This window comes from Cajanus cajan, chromosome 10, assembly GCF_000230855.2.
Source record: "Cajanus cajan strain Asha chromosome 10, NIPB_CcT2T_4, whole genome shotgun sequence".
Lineage (NCBI taxonomy): Eukaryota > Viridiplantae > Streptophyta > Magnoliopsida > Fabales > Fabaceae > Cajanus > Cajanus cajan.
This window is the reverse complement of record NC_138526.1, coordinates 52,130,962-52,148,321: the sequence shown is the minus strand read 5'-3', so window position 1 is coordinate 52,148,321 and position 17,360 is coordinate 52,130,962. Positions and strand designations below refer to the sequence as shown.

The 17,360-nt window shown below is 30.6% G+C and overlaps 3 protein-coding genes across 5 annotated transcripts; 1 reads left to right on the top strand and 2 right to left on the bottom strand.

Annotated features, from left to right (window-relative positions):
* Window positions 1-2,093: 2,093 nt before the first annotated feature.
* LOC109806988 (uncharacterized) lies at window positions 2,094-6,026 on the bottom strand. 2 transcript variants are annotated; one of them, XM_020369520.3, is made up of 7 exons: window positions 5,867-6,025; window positions 5,663-5,749; window positions 5,457-5,581; window positions 5,213-5,309; window positions 3,584-3,693; window positions 3,003-3,077; window positions 2,094-2,421 (listed from the first exon to the last, which is right to left on the bottom strand). In XM_020369520.3, the coding sequence occupies exons 2-7, from the start codon at window positions 5,730-5,732 to the stop codon at window positions 2,371-2,373; spliced, it is 528 nt and encodes a 175-aa protein (XP_020225109.2). In that variant the 5' UTR covers window positions 5,733-5,749; window positions 5,867-6,025; the 3' UTR covers window positions 2,094-2,370. The 2 variants fall into 2 exon arrangements, with proteins under 2 accessions (XP_020225109.2, XP_029129506.1); XM_029273673.2 differs by lacking the exon at window positions 2,094-2,421 and having other exon boundaries at window positions 2,997-3,077; window positions 3,508-3,693; window positions 5,867-6,026.
* Window positions 6,027-7,653: 1,627 nt separating this feature from the next.
* LOC109808811 (NADH-ubiquinone oxidoreductase 24 kDa subunit) lies at window positions 7,654-12,182 on the bottom strand. The gene is made up of 10 exons (XM_020371954.3): window positions 12,025-12,182; window positions 11,903-11,935; window positions 11,742-11,807; window positions 11,042-11,158; window positions 9,161-9,238; window positions 8,969-9,074; window positions 8,795-8,841; window positions 8,268-8,345; window positions 8,110-8,175; window positions 7,654-8,017 (listed from the first exon to the last, which is right to left on the bottom strand). The coding sequence occupies exons 1-10, from the start codon at window positions 12,079-12,081 to the stop codon at window positions 7,910-7,912; spliced, it is 756 nt and encodes a 251-aa protein (XP_020227543.2). The 5' UTR covers window positions 12,082-12,182; the 3' UTR covers window positions 7,654-7,909.
* Window positions 12,183-14,319: 2,137 nt separating this feature from the next.
* Window positions 14,320-16,744, top strand: LOC109808724 (protein SRG1). Of its 2 annotated transcripts, none has more exons than XM_020371840.2 (4): window positions 14,320-14,722; window positions 14,998-15,245; window positions 15,648-15,972; window positions 16,338-16,490. In XM_020371840.2, exons 1-4 carry the CDS (start codon window positions 14,480-14,482, stop codon window positions 16,347-16,349), a joined length of 828 nt encoding a protein of 275 aa, XP_020227429.2. In that variant the 5' UTR covers window positions 14,320-14,479; the 3' UTR covers window positions 16,350-16,490. The 2 variants fall into 2 exon arrangements, with proteins under 2 accessions (XP_020227429.2, XP_020227428.2); XM_020371839.2 differs by having other exon boundaries at window positions 14,324-14,722; window positions 16,312-16,744.
* The last annotated feature ends 616 nt before the right edge of the window (window positions 16,745-17,360 follow it).

Sequence of the window (17,360 nt, the reverse complement as noted above, 5' to 3'; positions counted from 1 at the left end):
ACTTATATATAAAAGTAATCGTTTATTTTTGTATATATATTATTTTATAATTTTAACTTTTTAAATAAAAAATATATATACAACAATAAATAATAAAAGTAAAAAAAAAAAACAGCATTCAAATTTTATTCTTAATACAGTAATTAAACGGAGAGATAGAGTGCTTTTTTCATGCTTATATTGCTTTAACTTTGACTAATATAATATGTCCTTGTATATCATGAGAATGTGATGCGATATGCTCTTCGCTTATTAAAAAATAATATATATCGTAAATTATTACATTACTCCAAAACTAAATACTAAAAAACACAATAAGTTGACTTTTGATTCTTGAATGAGTGGTTACTCTCCATCCAATTCACTTTTAACCTTGTAAATAAACTATAATTGAAGACATTAACTGTCATATAGTGATGGAATATTGTGGTTAGTAATATTAGTGAATTAGTGAAAATGACGTCCTTCGTCATAAAAAAACTGAAAAATAAAATAAAAATAATGAAATCAAGAAAGTACGTAGTAAATTTTATAATAGTAGAGTAGTAAAATAAATTAGTTAAAAAGTAAAAAGGTAGTTAAAAGATTTAGCTAAAAGAGTAAAATGGTGAAAAGAAATATAAACACCAAAATAAGTTATTTTTATTTCTGTTATTGATTATAAATATAATTTAATTTAATATGTATGATTTTTTTATATTAAATTATACTTTTAATTCCTCTATTTTTATCAATTTTCTGTTTTAATTTCTCTAATTTTAAAAATAAAAAATTTAATTTTTCAATCAAATTAACATTTATTAATAATTAAATTTTAATGTTTATTCATATTTGAATAACGTGTATTTAATAATATGAGATTTAGAGATTAAAAAAATTTAAAAATTTATATAAATAAAATTTATTAATAAAATAAATATTAATTACTCGTTAAAATATATATAAACAAATTTTTTTATAAGATATTTTTAAATTTTAATCTTTACGTTATGAATATTACATTACTTTAATAATGATATATATATCAAATTTTAATAATTGATAATATAAAATTGATAGTAGAATAAAATTTTGTATTTTTAAAAATAAAAAAAAATATTTTAAAATAAAAGATCAAAATTATGGATCAGAAAAAAGAAAAAGAAAAGAAAAAAAAAGGAATTTAGTCAACTTTTTTCCCTTATTCGTACTCAAGCGAATGCGGATACACGTTGTTTTGACAACAACAAAAAGATTCTCTTTTGACCCGAAAATTAATAGTCTCTTCCGCTGCAGATCAATAATATCATATATTAAACTACAAATTATTATGATCGCTATATTAAATTCTGAAGCGTGATTAATTACTTTTCCATACTTAAGCAAGACCACATGCACATAAACAACTTGCATGTTTTTATCGATATATAATTATCAATGCATATCATTATATAAACTTCCAACCATGTGTTTTATAAACAAATCTTGTCATTTGAAGAAATATGTGCTTTTAACTTTTCAAGGTCTTAGTGAAGAGGAAAGGAGCAAACCATGTTATCAACACTGGAATTTGAATCGGTGAGATGAGCTAGCTCAAGCATGTGGTTAAATATTCTATTTCTAAACTTGTATACACAACAAAAACTTAATTCAGATACACAACAAAAATTTATTTTTCTTATGTATCTTAACGTGTACCTAGTCAAGATACACAAAAACTTAATCTTGTTATTTTGTGAGTGAGTGTCCAAATCTAATTTTTTTTTATCAAAAAAATTTTTTTAAAAAGTTGGAGTTTAAATAGCAATTTGGAGTTCCAATAGCAATCCCCTCATTAATTTCACTTTACCAAAAGCATTATCCTCGTTGGCGTGTCTCACTTTACCTAATCAGACTGGTATCACAATATGTCTTGATAAGAGTCGTAATGTTCCAACACAGTAACAAACTTCACCAAGCTGTTTTTGTGCTGAAGAGACAATTGTTTACGGCTGAAAATATAACACAGCCAAGAAGGTATCTGGAGTGACATCTAAGCAAAATAGCAAGGTGCAAAAACATGCAACAAACAACTAGAAATCTGCATGGTGGGAAAGAAAGTTGAACTATGCAAATTCACCAACGGTTGGAAACTTCAAATAGAAAGAATTACCTCAAATTTGAAAAGTTAGTAAAACATGTCAAAAACTGAATCAAGCTCGAGAGCTTCTCCAACTGGCTCCAAAACAGCTAGAGGCTGGAAGACAACAGTATTACAAGAATCCCAAGATGAAAGGGGACAACTGTATTTGTGCACTTTTGATTTCCACATGAAATATATATTACAAGAATCCTATGAATAGAGTTTACAATTTCTATCTTTCAAGAGAACAGGGAAAACTGTAGGTAGTTTCAATCAACAGGGACTTCAACATCCATTTTTAGATCAGATTGGCCAAGAACCTGGGACAAATTAAAATAAAATTTAAAATCAAACATACAGAAATAAAAGAGGAAGAAGAGGCTAAAATAGCGTCTTTTAACACAGAAGTTCTCAGTGGCACTATCAGATTTTGATGCAATGTTTTTTTTTGGGTACCTAATAAACTGTCTCTTTCAAATGCATTTGAAGAAAAAATGTTAAACAAACTAAGAACTTTGATATGCAAGTAGTCAAAATTCTTATAATACAGTTGAAAAAATTGAGATCTCATCATTTGCACAACGCCTACTCAGGCCAAATTTCTGGATCAAGACAGCACCAGAGAAGTTGCTTTTTAACTGTTTTCACACTAGTAAAAATCCCTTTGTGCGAGACAATTTTTTTCCTACTTTTTTGCTCCATTCACTCGTAAGAACAATTTCCAATAACCCACTATTGCAAACGAAGAACCAAGGTAAATAAAATCAAATGACATAAAGTAGATTCCATGATCCACAGGTTTGAAGACCAAATGGAAAAATAAAACGGCTAAAATTTAGCTATTCTTAAATACATGTCCATTTAGGAATTGTCTAGAGGAAACATAACGAAATGTAAAGACCTTAATGAAATCATCCAATGTCAAGTAGGAGTCTTTTGTGTATCCAGCTTCTCTTAGGACCTGGCTGAGGACTTCCTGCAAATCAAAGAACAGGGAACAAAATTAGCCAAATTCCAGTCAAGTCGAAATATTATACAAGCAAACACAACTGAAAACGTGTATGGAGGAAAAAAAATATATCATTTTGTTAAATGGAAATGCAATTAATCCATAGCCTATAGGTAATACAAAAAGTAGAAACCAACTGGATCATACAAAAACTTGAGAAATTTATTGGTTATCACTTTAGCCATTAACTTCCCCGTAGAGAACATGCAAAATAAGTTTTACCAAGAAATCAAAACTAACAACCCAAATTATATTGTGAAGACGTTCTACATGTAACAAATAATGAATATACTGATCCTAGGAAACTAGATGTACTAAACTCAGACTTCATGAAACTTGAAATAGGGATGTCAAACTGTTAGGTGGTAACAATTGATGCACTTTAATGGACACCTACTTTTTACTTGGCAACTCCAGGTAAAACTACTTCATGATTAAGCAATACTGGGAAGCATACAGATTGTTGGTGATACCTCTCTCTGGTCATCAGACATGAATGAACCTGACAAATCTTTTAGCACTTCCAGCATATCTTTGAAAGACACCTTTCCATTACGGTCTGTATCATATACTTTAAAAATAACTGCAAAAAAATCTAGTAACTATAAGTACAATGACAATAATAGAAGATAGTAATGAAATTTATTAAGGAAAAGTTTAACAAATCACACCCCCCCCCCCCCCAAAAAAACTCAAAAAATGTATTCCCTTTTTCAATGATGAAAATTATTGAATAATTCATATAATTTGAACTCCATATTTGCACAAGCAATTTTAACTGTTTAACTAACTTTGTTGTTGCAGCTATTAGAACTCTAAATCACATCAGCAAAAATTGTTAAAGACTCTACATAGGTAATGAAATCTTCTAACCCAACGTTGGATACTACTCAAAGAACTATATTTCTATCTTAAGAAGCATGTTCAAACTAATATGACTACATGTTATCACTTATAAATGAATCTTTTCTCTCACTCTATGTATTTGGGTCTCATTCTACCCCTTAACAAGTAAGAATCTATCTCATTTCTTTAAATTATATGTGAGATGCAGGAGGGTGAGTCTTGGTGCAACAGTGAGGTTGTTGCTTTGTGATCTAGAGATCACAGTTCCAAATCCAAGAAAACAGCCTACCCGCTTGTGGGGATAAGGCTATGACATCCACCATCTGCAAACTCCACCAAGTGGGAGCCTTGGACACTGGACTGCTTTTTTATTTGTGTGATGCAAAGACATCTAATTCATCCAAATGCAAACCTGAATCTCTTAGAGAATAATCTGAATCAATGGAATGATAACAACTTAACAAGAATGATCTTTGCATAAAAAAAATTGAAAAAATTCAGCATTGGTAAGTGTTCTTGTTTGTATCCACCAAGTACCCTAAAAGTCGCTTCTCTTTTCTTTAGGATAGCCATAGATACTTCTGTTACATTGCCTCTAACTCAGCCTTAGGAGCCCTAATAAAGATGGATTTATAACAGTCCCGATTCCCAAATATAAAATTCTTGTGGTGGAATTGTTTCGATAGAATGACCATGATTGGTTGGTAAGCAGTAATAACTGACAGGGTGAGAGTTATGTTACATAATTGAAAATAATTGTGGTTGGTTGTAATTATTGATAGGCTGGAGTCATTCTTAGCTTTTTATCCAAAAATGAAATTAACCAACTTGCATTGAAGTTTTACATCGGGCTAGATAGGCCAGCCCAAAATTTAGGTAACCTCATCATATGTGTGAGTAGTCCAACCCTTTTTTTGACTGAAATATGGAATGAAGAAAACTGTTGTGGCAAGCAAGAGAGAATCTCATTATCCCATAAATGACTGAGAATGTGACCATAACTGGCCACGTCTATGGAACTGTGACATCAACACTGACTATTTATGTGTCTGCTAAGCAGCAGAGAACGCCATCTTCACCCATTGAACTAAACCCTAGAAATTGACTTAGGTCTTCCCTTGAGTGAACAGTGAGAAAGCAAAATCAATCCTTAACGTACAACTACATCTTCTACCTACCGTAGTTAAACCATAAGTTATAAAAACAACAACGGAGAACATTAAATAACCCTGGTGTACGATGTAACTATAACCTACGCTCTATTTTTTGTTGTGCACTAGCTTTGGCACTGAATGCAGATAAGAAAGCCACAAAGTCTTTAAAATTCAAACCGTCCACCATCTTGAGCAGCCTCTGGAAAAATAAGCACACGATCCATCAATTATGTGAAAATAGATGACACTGACACACCACCCTTTAGCTAGCATATAGTGATGCCATAATAAAGTAGCATCTTATTCTTAGGGTCTAAATGGCCATAAAGAGAAAACAAGTGTGTACCTGAGAAAGTGGATTCATGGCAAATTCAGGAACGGACAAGAACTCATCTGCGGAAATAAACCCCTTGGCATTGCGATCAAGTTGACAGAATCTTTGATATAGGGATACAATTTCCTGCTGGGAAACTGAGTTTGGAAGGGAAAATTCAGATCCTTAACAGAAAAGAATGGATGAAATGAAAAGGGAAGAAGAGAGGGAGGACGGACATAAATGATTGCAGTGTTCTTGAACTTCTTCGATGTCGTATTGAGTTAGCAAAGAAGATGTAGTCCCCATCGATAATTACGCAGAATCTGAAGAAGCATTGGTATATGAAAATGAAATGAATTTAGTGTGGAAGAAGGAAGGAGTTTGAAGCGAGAAGAAAAAAAGAAAGAAGAGTGAAGGGAATTTCAGAAAAGGGGAGAAACCTGGTAGGAAGTCGAAGAAGTTGGATTGAACAGTGTGCACTGGGCGGAGACCTATCTTCCTAGTTGGCCTTAAGACCACCTACGACTGCGAATATATCCACGTGCCTTGCCTTGTCATCATCGACTCTCTTCTATTTACCTGCAACAGTTAACAAACATCCATCCACACTATCATATTTATCCCTAGTAATTAATTACTTTTCTCCTCAATTTAATTTCCTATTTTTCATCAAAAATTTTATATTACTAATTATAAGCCATAAATTGTTTTTTTTTTAATTATAAGTGATTATTTCAAGTTATTTAAAACTAAATTTCTTTTATATTCTTAATTTATTATTAACTCTTTTTATTCATTGAATTATAAGTATTTACGTTAAATATAGTAATTACTTAAGATATATATCTTTAAAATAAAATTTAAATTTATGGTGAAATTAATTAAAAATAATTAATTTAATTACTCTCTTTAATCTTAATGATTTGTAAACTATAATTAAAATTAGAAACAGTAGATTGTAAACTTTTATTTAAATACTAATTTTTTTTTAATTATATTCTAAAAAAATTAAAAGAAGTAACAGACTTCATACACAATTATTTTTTTACAATATATATTTATTTTTGTGTTTAATCTCTTAGTCACGTTATTTTTTTTTCTAATTATATTATTAATATAAAAAAATTGATTTTTTTTTTATATTATCGGCCAACAAAACTCAATCATAAGACCTTATATCAAATTCACTTCCTCTAACAACTTGCTGGTACATTACTCATTTTATCGCACATCATTATTTTTATCTCCTGCTGTGCATAAAAGTTATTATTTAACCTTTGATAACTCAAGGTAAATTTTATTCAATTTCTACTAATTTGGCGTAACGTACAAATTCCTTAATAAAAGAAGTTTTTCAACTACTAGGTTTTTTACGAGAACGGGTTTAAATTTAAACATTAGTAGAGCTTGAGATAGATTAATGTTTACCTTTACCTCTTACTCAATATATTAATTAATTTATGATGTTTTGGCTAAATTAGAAAATTGAAGATTGCTTCAACCATTTCACGTCACTTGATAACTTCAATGGAATTAAGTATGCTTCCATTGAGAAATCCAATAACCTACACCAAAGAATATACTACAATAGTAAATTATTCAACATTTCGTTAAAACCTAATAACATGAATGATGCTTGTACAAGAAAGGAGCATGTTACCAAATTAACGTATCAAAGACTTCGCATTTGAAATTAGTTAAATTGAATTTAATAGTTATAAAAAAAATATTACACTTACAAATTTTTTTTTATCGGCACACGTGTTTCTTCGTTGAATATAATTTTAAATTGATATCCAAATATATTCTTATCAAAATTAATGTTCCTTGATAAATCAAACTTCATGTAAGAGAAAGAAACATGTTACCATATTAATGTTTGATCTTGTCAAGGACTTATAACCTGTTTAGATATAAATTAAAAGTACTTTTAAGAATTTCTCTATAAAAAAAATAGAGTATTTTTCAGTAAAGAAATAAAACTCCCAAAAAATACTTCTAAACTTATATCCAAATAGAACCTCATCCTAATTGTCAAAATCGATGTTCCTTTAACAATCAAACTTCGTTTTTCAATCTTTCCTGCTAAGAACGTAGTACCCTTAGGGAACTATCAAGGAAGTGAATGTTGCATTAAACACGATTGCTCTCCTCTACCATTGTTGACAAATCCACCATACTCACCATGGATAATGCATACCGACGTAACTCACTTGCCAAAATCATATGCCATCATAATCTCAAATTTCATTCATGATGATTGATGTACAGAGTACAGTAAAGCACATAGATAAAGCTATTAAGTAATAAACAAGCCAAGAAATCAATGGCTTTATGGAACAGATATTTTTCTTTAAACGGAAGTCATCCAGGCAGGTTAATACAAAAATTGGTTGAGGATCTAACAATTTGACAATGTTTAGATCAAGGCAAGCTCGAACGCGTGCAAGCCTCACATTATTGAAGGCAAAAAGTATCACACTTCAACAGGAATCCAGGTCACGGCAGGGAGGAGGCGTGGGCTCACCTAACAAGGTAGTATTCCCTCCTTCAGGTCCACTCCTAATCCGCCGGGGATTTTGCGTGCCGTGCTAAATAAAAACAAACCAGATTCATAATCCAAGAAGGTATAAGTTTCTAAAATATGGACAACAACGAAATAGATCAAGGCCAATATCCTTACCGGTGGCTTCTCCCCCTTTCTCAGCAATTCCACTATCTCAACTACTCTCTCTGGAGTTACATCTTCCTGGAATCGACATAAATATGACATGTTAGGACCCCCCAACACACAAAAAATATTAATAAAACGGAGGGAAAAAAAAAAGAATAAAGACGAACATAGTAATTATAAGTATATCCCTCCGATCCATTTGAATAATCAGCCACTGTAATCATAGGAGCATTCACACAGCACCCCTGCAAAACACCAAAAACTTCAATCATTCACTTATTGGTCAATCAAGAAAATTACCCAAGAACATTAAGTTGTCAGTTGTCACTCTAGACTACATATAACTGTAATTGTGTCTGGATACCACATTAGGTGATTCTTTTTTTCTTTTCTTTTTTCTGTCAGTTAGATATAAATGTCCCATTAAGTTTGTTCTGGTTTTTTATGTTAAAAATCTAATGGAATTTTTGGATAACTTAATATTACTGGAAAAAAGTAAAACACTAAGTTATAGAGTCCGTAATTGTTATCACTTATCAGATAAATCCAAAGTTATCACAAAACTGTTTACCAAGCAGTCCAATTTTGTAATTCATGTAATTTTTTCCACTCAATACAATTGTAGTTCTAGCGCATATCAAGAAACACTAGGAACTTTATGAAATTAAAATGTGAATCAAATAAAAAAACTCACCATGCATTCCATTTCTCCAACAGAAAACAAACCATCTGGTGTTACTTCTGCAAATCAAAGGTGAAAGGAAACTAATTATTGGAAAGTGCACATGGTTCCAATTTGTCATGAATAAGATCTGGTTCAATGATGGCTGACAGATAAAACTGGAGATATTAAGACAGGTAAGCTAACCATTGCGTTTCACTCCCAAGTGTTTTAATAAGGCTTCTTCAATTCCTCGTGAACCACGTATCATACAAGGTGTTGTTCCACAAACCAACAGATGGTACTTCCCAACCTAAAAGCAAGTTGATCCAAATAAGTTTTGGTCCGTGTTAATGCGGATTAGCAAAATTGAAAGCAGCAAGCACAATATGATTTCACCTTAGCTCGATTGAACATGGAGTAAAATGTGGCAACCTCATAAACCCGTATGGGAGGAACCTCTATAACCTTAGCTACCTGAATAATCCAAAAAACTGTTAATAAAGAATTTATATAGCTTTTTGCTTTAGTAAGAAATTTAAATGGCAGTTCGCAAATGGAGGTGTAAATGAACAAAGCCATTTGTAAACTATTTGGGCTCAGCTTGTTAATTACTCGTTCAAATATGTTTGTTTAATTAAATAAACAAACTCAAATATGTGTGTGAATATATATATATATATATATATGATATTTCTTCTATAATAAAAGTTTTATATAATCTTCAACTGGTAAATTTTACTAAATAATATATTTTATTCACTATTTATCATTTTTTTAGTTAAAACTATTAAAAAAAAAGTTTATAGTAAAAAGAAAATGATGTTTCAATTGCTTTGAGCTTCTCAATAACTATTCTTTTGCATTGCAACTCAACATCGTGAAGGCTCTTCCAATTTCAAATCAAGTTTTCTACTTTCAAAGCTTTTCTCCCAAATTAAAATTCAACTCCAGAAAGCTCTACCTTCTACTGGACCAGTAGACCACTCTTCCAAGTCACTTTCAAATTCAATCTTAAACTAATTTAAGTCTTCCCAAAATAAAAAAGTGCTATTGCCTCTTAAAAAAAATATTAAATTAATTCGCAAAATCAAGTTTCTTTTTTGCAATAGTTAATAAGTTACAATTTTATATTTACCAAATCATGAAAATGGAATAGTCTAAAATTATTTAATTCCATATATCACATGTTATGCACATTTTTCTATTAGTAGATAGTTATCTAACATTAAGATAACTATTAAAGGCTATATTAATAAAATAAACGAATAATTGAAGAAAAATTTCATAAAAGCAAAAATAATTAAGTTATAAATTAGCTAAACAAGCCAAGCTTAAGCCTTCAATAAGGCCCAATTAAATAAATGAGCCAAGCTTGAGCAATTAAATTTTTTCACAAGCCAAGCACAAACTTCAAGAGTTCGGCTCAGATTGAATCATTTACAACCCTATTTGTAAACATTGTTAATTTGGGATTTTCACCGAAGCATCACAGTGACAAGCTCAAGCATTGAGCAAAACTCAACGAAACAATGATGAGTACTTGCATAGAAAACTAATATGTACCAATGTAGTCATCATCACTGGTTAAATTGTGAAATTGCACTATTATATGATCTCACAGCCTTTTCCCAAGCTGGATCAAGCATGAAAAATCATCTAGTGGGATTGGACCAGGATTGTGGAATCAGATGATTTTCCTAGTCCTGCAAATTGTCTTTTCTGGGTCAGGTTGTGCAACCCAGTTCAGTAAAAAGCACTTTTTTCCCTAAATCAGAGGTTCTCTCATTTTCAGACCTATTCTCATGATATACGAACCTCACTCATCCCACCCCATTCTCTCTCCCTCTTCAAACATCTCTCTCTCTCCACACACTAATTTTACATTTTGGTAGGATCTTACAATGGTTGTTATGATCTGCAATCTTGCATCCCCCTCCTGATCCTAAGTAGAATCTTAATCTTGACAACATTGATCTATATCAATAATCAAGCCTTGCCACACATAGATTTTAGACAAACCATGTATGCCAACCAACAAAATGATGCTTTTAGCAAAAGGATTCATTAACTTTAGCAAAAGGCTTCATTATTCTACTTAGTACTTAATAGACACTATCTATGAGCACAATAAACCCAGTTCATTAAATTGCAATCTTGTGTGGAGCACCTTTTCCATTTGACAGGAGTACATGTGACCTGCTCAGAGAATCAGACATGGTCCTTTGATGTGTTTCAAGACATGCTAAAAAGAATACATCAGGCAGAAGGCGAACATACCGCATTCATTGCAGAAACAGGGAGCCACCCTCCATGCTGCTGCTGGGCAAGATCCAAAAGAGGGATCACTGCAGATTGCTTATAATTGGATGGATAGTGAGATAAAATCTCCTTGACCTGTAATTAGCACAGAATAAAATCATTAAATTTTTAAATATGATTATGGGCTAGATACCAGAAAGGATCACATTGAACTAAATATCCATAACTCGTGTAAACATCATGATATAGAACAAATCAATAAGACATCAAATCATATCAGTCTACACTTTTTCAGAAAATAAAGAATAAAGCTAGTCACACAAAAGAGCAATAACAGAAGGGAAAAATGAACAAAGCCGCAATAAATTGCACCACAACACATGCTCAACGACTTTTCACGTCCGCCAATTTTTTTATGTCCAAACCAACACCAGATTCACTATTACAGAATATGTAATATAGAATATACAAGATGACAGAAGATGGTTGGAACCGTTAAAACTATATATTAATAGTGATCAAGCGTCAAATCAATACACAACCCCGAAAGTTTATACAGACAAAACACAGATAGCATTGAACTAATAGTCCTCAGCAGTGCCTATCGAAACATTTATGCATTTTGAGCTCCGGTGAACTACATGATAATAAATGATGACAAAGAAGGTAGCCACATTTTAAGTTCGGGTTCTAAAATCCAAATGCGACGAAACATTACCTTTGCTTGGTTGGCATCGGAGAATTCCCATGGGAGGTTAGGGTTGTTGTCCGGTGAGTCAAGGTGCTGTGCCAATAAAAAGTGGATACATAAACAATCACAATCACAATCACGAAACGAAAATCTGAGAAAAATTGAAGCGAAAAACGAAGAGCACTTACGTAGTTCAGAGCGGTTGAGAAAGCCCTCGAAGGCTGAGAAATGGGAAAACCGAAGAATTAAAGAAACAATGAGAATTCGGAAACGGAAGTGAGAAAAAAGGATTGGGAAATGGACGGACAACCTGACGGAAAATTTGACGGATCTCGTTGAAGCGTTTCGCGGCGAGGCGTGCCAGCATTTTCGAACAGCTACACGAAACAGATCGCAGAGAGAGAGAGAAAGTAGAGAGGGTGAAGTGAAGGGTATGATAGTGTAAGAGAACATGGAAACGTGGCAACGTAGTCACCGTTCGATCTCATCAATGGAATTTCGACACGCACAGTGATGGGTTTTGTTTGGGCTTTGGGCCTTTATTGAGCCTACAAGAAGAACTGGAACTTCATATCGAAAAAGGCATGTTGGGTTTTTCTTGACAATGATGTAATGATAACTGGAGATACATTTTCTAATAATTTTTAAACACATTCTTATTTATAAGCTGAAAATTATTAAAAAAATATAAAATCATGAAAGGTAAAAAAAATCAATCATTAGAACGAAAGGTACATAGTTTTTTTTGTGATAGTCAAAAAATTTCAATCAAATTAAAAGAATATTCAAAAGAGTGTGTAAAATAATGTGTTACAAACAATTTTGTTTTAAGAGTGTTAGGGATACACTTCTTTTACACACTTTTTTCAATGATATAATATATATTTTCTTATTTTTGTGTGGTAGCTGTAAATTATTGAGTTAATTTTATTTTTAAGTTATTCGGTATATAAGAACATCTCCGACTATTGGATTCTTAAATGGATTTTTAATTTATTTTTGTAGTCTATATAACATCCGATTAAACAATTTTTAACTCAATTTTAATCCAATACTAAAGTTCTTAACAAAATTCTTAAATTAATTTTGTTCTCGTTTTTGTTGGATCTCTCAACTAGAAAAAATATTCGTTTTTTATTATGACACAATTGCTTATTCAAATAATTATGTACAATAACTCAATCCTTTTCCTTCAATAGTGAAAATTTTATAAGAAAATTAATGGTGTAAAAAAACTGACAAGAAAGTTAGTAATCCATAAAAAGAGTTAAACATATGTTCTAACCAATAATAGTTATGATAGAAAAATATCTATACTAATTAATTGGGAATCATAATATTGACTTGGACATATCTATATTTATAATAATATATAAAAAGAAATACATTCACCCTCAACTATATTTGATCTCCATTAAAAATAAAAATAAAAACGGTTTTACCTTTTTTTACTTCTACATAATTTATGATTAATGTAAAAATTTAAATCAAATTAACTTTTTTTATATTGTATCTGTGATAATGTATTAAACTAAGTTGATTTTTTTAATATTTCTTTTTATTTAAATAAAACATAAAAAATATGAAATATCTTGACCTACCAGTAAAAAAAATAAAAATAAAAAAGATGACTGAACCGAACTTTTAAAGATAAAAGGTGCATAGATTTAAGAGTTAATCACTTATATACTGCCAGTGTAAAAAAAAATTTACACGGACAGTATAAAGGTGATTAACTCTAGACTTAATCTCATGCATCAATTACAAGTTATTAGATTTCCTAATTTTCAGATATATTTGGTATAATTATGCTAACACTAATTTAATTAATATCAATGGTAATTATGGTATAAAAAAAGTTATTTATATCAACTGAGAAATAGAACTAATAATTTTGTGATAAAATTATTTTGAAAATATCATAAAAATAAAATGAGCCTTAGTTAGGAGGTATACAAGTGTATTTCCATGCACCAAATATAATTATTAGGTTTAGGGTTTAATCCTAAATCCGAATATAATTATTAGGATAGAAGGGCTTAAGATAGTAAAAGTATTAAAATTTTGGTTCAATTTCTGTTATGATTATTTTTGTAAAAAAAAATTATCTTAAAAAAATCGTTATGTTTATTTAAGACCAATGTTTTAGTCTAAATAAATATTTTAGTATAATATAAAAATATTTGTTATATTTACAATTAAATAAAATATATTATAATATAAGGTTTTTTTAAGCATTGGTATTTAAAAATATTGAAATTCACTTCGAAAATAAAGATGTAAATAAGAAATTGAAAAGGATAAGAAGTTAAGAAAAATATTAAGAACACTATCGTTGAAAAAATATTAAAAATATTTTATTGAAATTTGAAAACTAACTCTTCAAAATATTTTTAAAAATATTTATTTTAATTTAAACAATGCATCCAAGAGTGAATAATTATGTTACTCTCACGATCTATATTCAATAATTGATTGAAAGTTGACGAAGACTTACAGCCCATGTTTAGAGAGTATCAATCAATCCTGAAAATGATTTGATAGTAACCATTGTATCCACCATTTTATTAGAATTGAATATCTTTTAAATGAGTAAATATCTTTCAGAAACAAACCATAGTCATGTACTGCCACTTAAGAAAATATTACTAGTTTTATAATAATTTGAAGGGATAATATTAATACATATGTTGGTCCTGAAGAGTTGTTAAAGGTTAACACTAACAGAGAGAGGAGTTGCAGCACAATTGAGTGAGTGATACAATATGGAAGGAATTTCTGTAGTGCCGGTGGAAGCACTACTATCCAAGCGTGTACAAGAAATGGTCCAAAATGGTGAGGAACCACCTCCACCTTATGTTTGCAGAGACGATGAGTCTACACAAAACGTCCCTTCTGCATCTTCTTTACTACCCATCATTGATTTTAAACTTCTCTTTTCACCAACTAAACAAAAAGAAGAGTTACAAAAGCTAAGATCAGCTCTCTCTTGCTGGGGATGCTTTCAGGTATATAGGTCTATTTATATAAAGAATTTTCTATAAGTGTAGATTAAAAATAAGTTTTGGAAAAACTAATATATGAGAACTTTTACATGTTAATTTATATATGAATTAGTTTTAACTTATTGATGAATTTATCTAAATTTTCTTCTTATTTTTTTATTAAAAGTACTAATGGAAAAGTTTATTCAATAAGACTCATCTAACTTATTTATAGTTTCTAGATATCACATGCACGAACGATCTTACAAAATCTATGACCTATTTCTGTGGAATTTCAGGCAATAAACCACGGAACTTCAAGCACACTTTTGGATAAGGTTCGACAAGTTGCAAGGGAATTCTTTGAGCAGCCAATGGAGCAAAAGAAGATAATTTCGAAAGGGGTGGAAGAATTTGAAGGGTACGGTGCTGATCCTGCTCCTGAAGAAGGCCAATCTTTAGATTGGTCAGATCGTTTGTGTCTTGATGTATACCCTGAAGATAGAAGGAAGCCAAGCCTGTGGCCAGAAAATCCATCATCCTTTAGGTAAATTAAAACCAAATATTAGACTAACATGGTGTTGGGGGAGGAGAAAGGGAGAAATTTTAAAAACTCCTTTTGATTAGTTCAATTTTTATAAGAAGAGAAGAGGAGTACAAAACTCCTCATCTAATTTTTTTGCTCTCATAAAATATTAGAAGATTTTAAAATATTTTTAAAATACCATTATTTATATTATTAGAATTAAAACTATAAAAGTACAAAAGTTAATTAGTTTTAAAATTTTATTCTCTTCCTCCCTTTGCACCAAACGGACAGTAATAAGTAAGGACCTTCTTAAATCTAAGTTGCTAATAAGTATGCAAACAAATGCTTAAAGTTAGTTCAAGGTTTGGTAGTTGCCTTTTTTTTGTTAAAAATTACTATTAGTAAGTCACACTTGTGCAGGGATGTTTTGGAAGAATACACCGTAAAGATGAGAGAGGCAACAAATCTTATTTCTAGAGCCATTGCAAAGTCACTGGATTTAGAAGAAAAGTGCTTCATGAGTCAATTTGGTGAACAAGCATTGCTGCAAATTAGGTTCAACTACTACTCTTGTTGTACTCGACCTGATCTTGTGCTTGGGCTTAAACCCCATGCAGATGGATCAGGGTACACCATTATACTGCAAGATGATGTTGAAGGCCTCCAAGTCCACCATGATGGAAAATGGTTCACAGTTCCTACAATTTCTCATGCCCTTTTAGTTCTCATGGGTGATCAAATGGAGGTATGTGATTTGATTTGTTTTTATGACATTTTTTTTTTTTCAACAAATGAGTTTTGAACGCAACCTTTTATGACGTAATAATATAACTGTAGTGAACTTTTATGATAACGTGCTTGATAAACACATCTTGCGTTGTACCTAAATATACAATTCTTCATCCAACCGATTTTTGTAAACAAATCATTTTCATCAACTCAAATTATTAATTTTTTCTGAATTTCAATTTTGTGATGGACCCTCAACTTAAATGATTTCATTTTGCTTAACTCTTGGCATGACACAACATGGGTAGAGTACATCAGGATTAGGTGACAACAATATTCCTTTCAAATGCTGCAGATAATGACTAATGGAATTTTCAAAAGTCCTGTGCATAGGGTACTAGCGAACTCCGAGAGGGAAAGAATATCTGTTGCAATGTTCTACACCCCTGAGCCAAACAAAGAAATTGGACCAGAACAAGGTTTGGTGAACGAAGAACAGCCAAAGCTGTTCATGAAAGTGAAAGATTATGCTGATACACATTGGAAATACTACCAGCGAGGAATGAGAGCAATCCATGTAGCAAGAGTGTGACATCACTGTTGCGGTTTGACTGCTGGAGCTCTGAGTATATGATTATAGATCTACCAATGCTGAGTGCGCATGCACACATATTAGAGTTTTCTATTATATTTAGTGTGTTGTTTTGATAAAACTATTGTCGTTAATATTTATAAGAAAGAATGTCACTCGATTAAATAATATAAATAATATGCGTGAATTAATGAGAGCTCAACTCCTTTGAATAAAAAAAAATGATTTATAATATAAAAAGTGAATTTTCCTATTCCTATTAAATGTAAGAATTTCAAGAATCAAATTTCTAAGTAGAATTTATCCTGGATAATTTTATTTCTGACTTTCAAAGATACCAAATTGATTCGTGAGATTCCTACAAATTGTATAAAAGCAAGCTACTACCCAACCGGGACTATTGCTTTCTAAACTATATCAAAGACGAGTAAAGCTTTACTTTTATATGAAATTGTTAAAATAAAATAAAATAACTCAACTTCACATCATGTCTTTAGATGTATAAAATGAATTGTAAAATTAACCATGTTCAGCAACATGTTTGGATAAGGAATTTAAGTAGAATAATTCATTTATTTGAAGAATTTCAAATTCTTTAAAGTGAAATACCATATTTAGATGGAAAATTTATAAAAAATTTAAAATTCAAACATTTATGAAATTCAAATTCTCCCAAAAAAAAGTAAGAATTTAAAATTCTTCATATTTTTTTCTTCTTATTTCACTTATATATTTTATTTTATCTCATATTTCTTCATATTTTAATTATTGAATATTATCTAATATTAATTTTTAAAATTATTAAATATTTA

Coding starts and splice junctions, on each gene's coding strand:
- LOC109806988 (XM_020369520.3), bottom strand. CDS start 5,732: ATGGGGACTACATCTTCTTTGCTAACTCAATACGACATCGAAGAAGTT. Junction 3,694..5,212: donor TGCACAACAAAAAATAGAGC/GTAGGTTATAGT, acceptor ATTTTTTTGCAG/TTATTTTTAAAGTATATGAT. Junction 3,078..3,583: donor TGTCTGATGACCAGAGAGAG/GTATCACCAACA, acceptor TTTGATTTGCAG/GAAGTCCTCAGCCAGGTCCT.
- LOC109808811 (XM_020371954.3), bottom strand. CDS start 12,081: ATGCTGGCACGCCTCGCCGCGAAACGCTTCAACGAGATCCGTCAAATT. Junction 11,159..11,741: donor CCGATGCCAACCAAGCAAAG/GTAATGTTTCGT, acceptor TGCTAATTACAG/GTCAAGGAGATTTTATCTCA. Junction 8,018..8,109: donor GAAAGGGGGAGAAGCCACCG/GTAAGGATATTG, acceptor GTTTTTATTTAG/CACGGCACGCAAAATCCCCG.
- LOC109808724 (XM_020371839.2), top strand. CDS start 14,480: ATGGAAGGAATTTCTGTAGTGCCGGTGGAAGCACTACTATCCAAGCGT. Junction 14,723..14,997: donor CTTGCTGGGGATGCTTTCAG/GTATATAGGTCT, acceptor GTGGAATTTCAG/GCAATAAACCACGGAACTTC. Junction 15,246..15,647: donor GAAAATCCATCATCCTTTAG/GTAAATTAAAAC, acceptor ACACTTGTGCAG/GGATGTTTTGGAAGAATACA.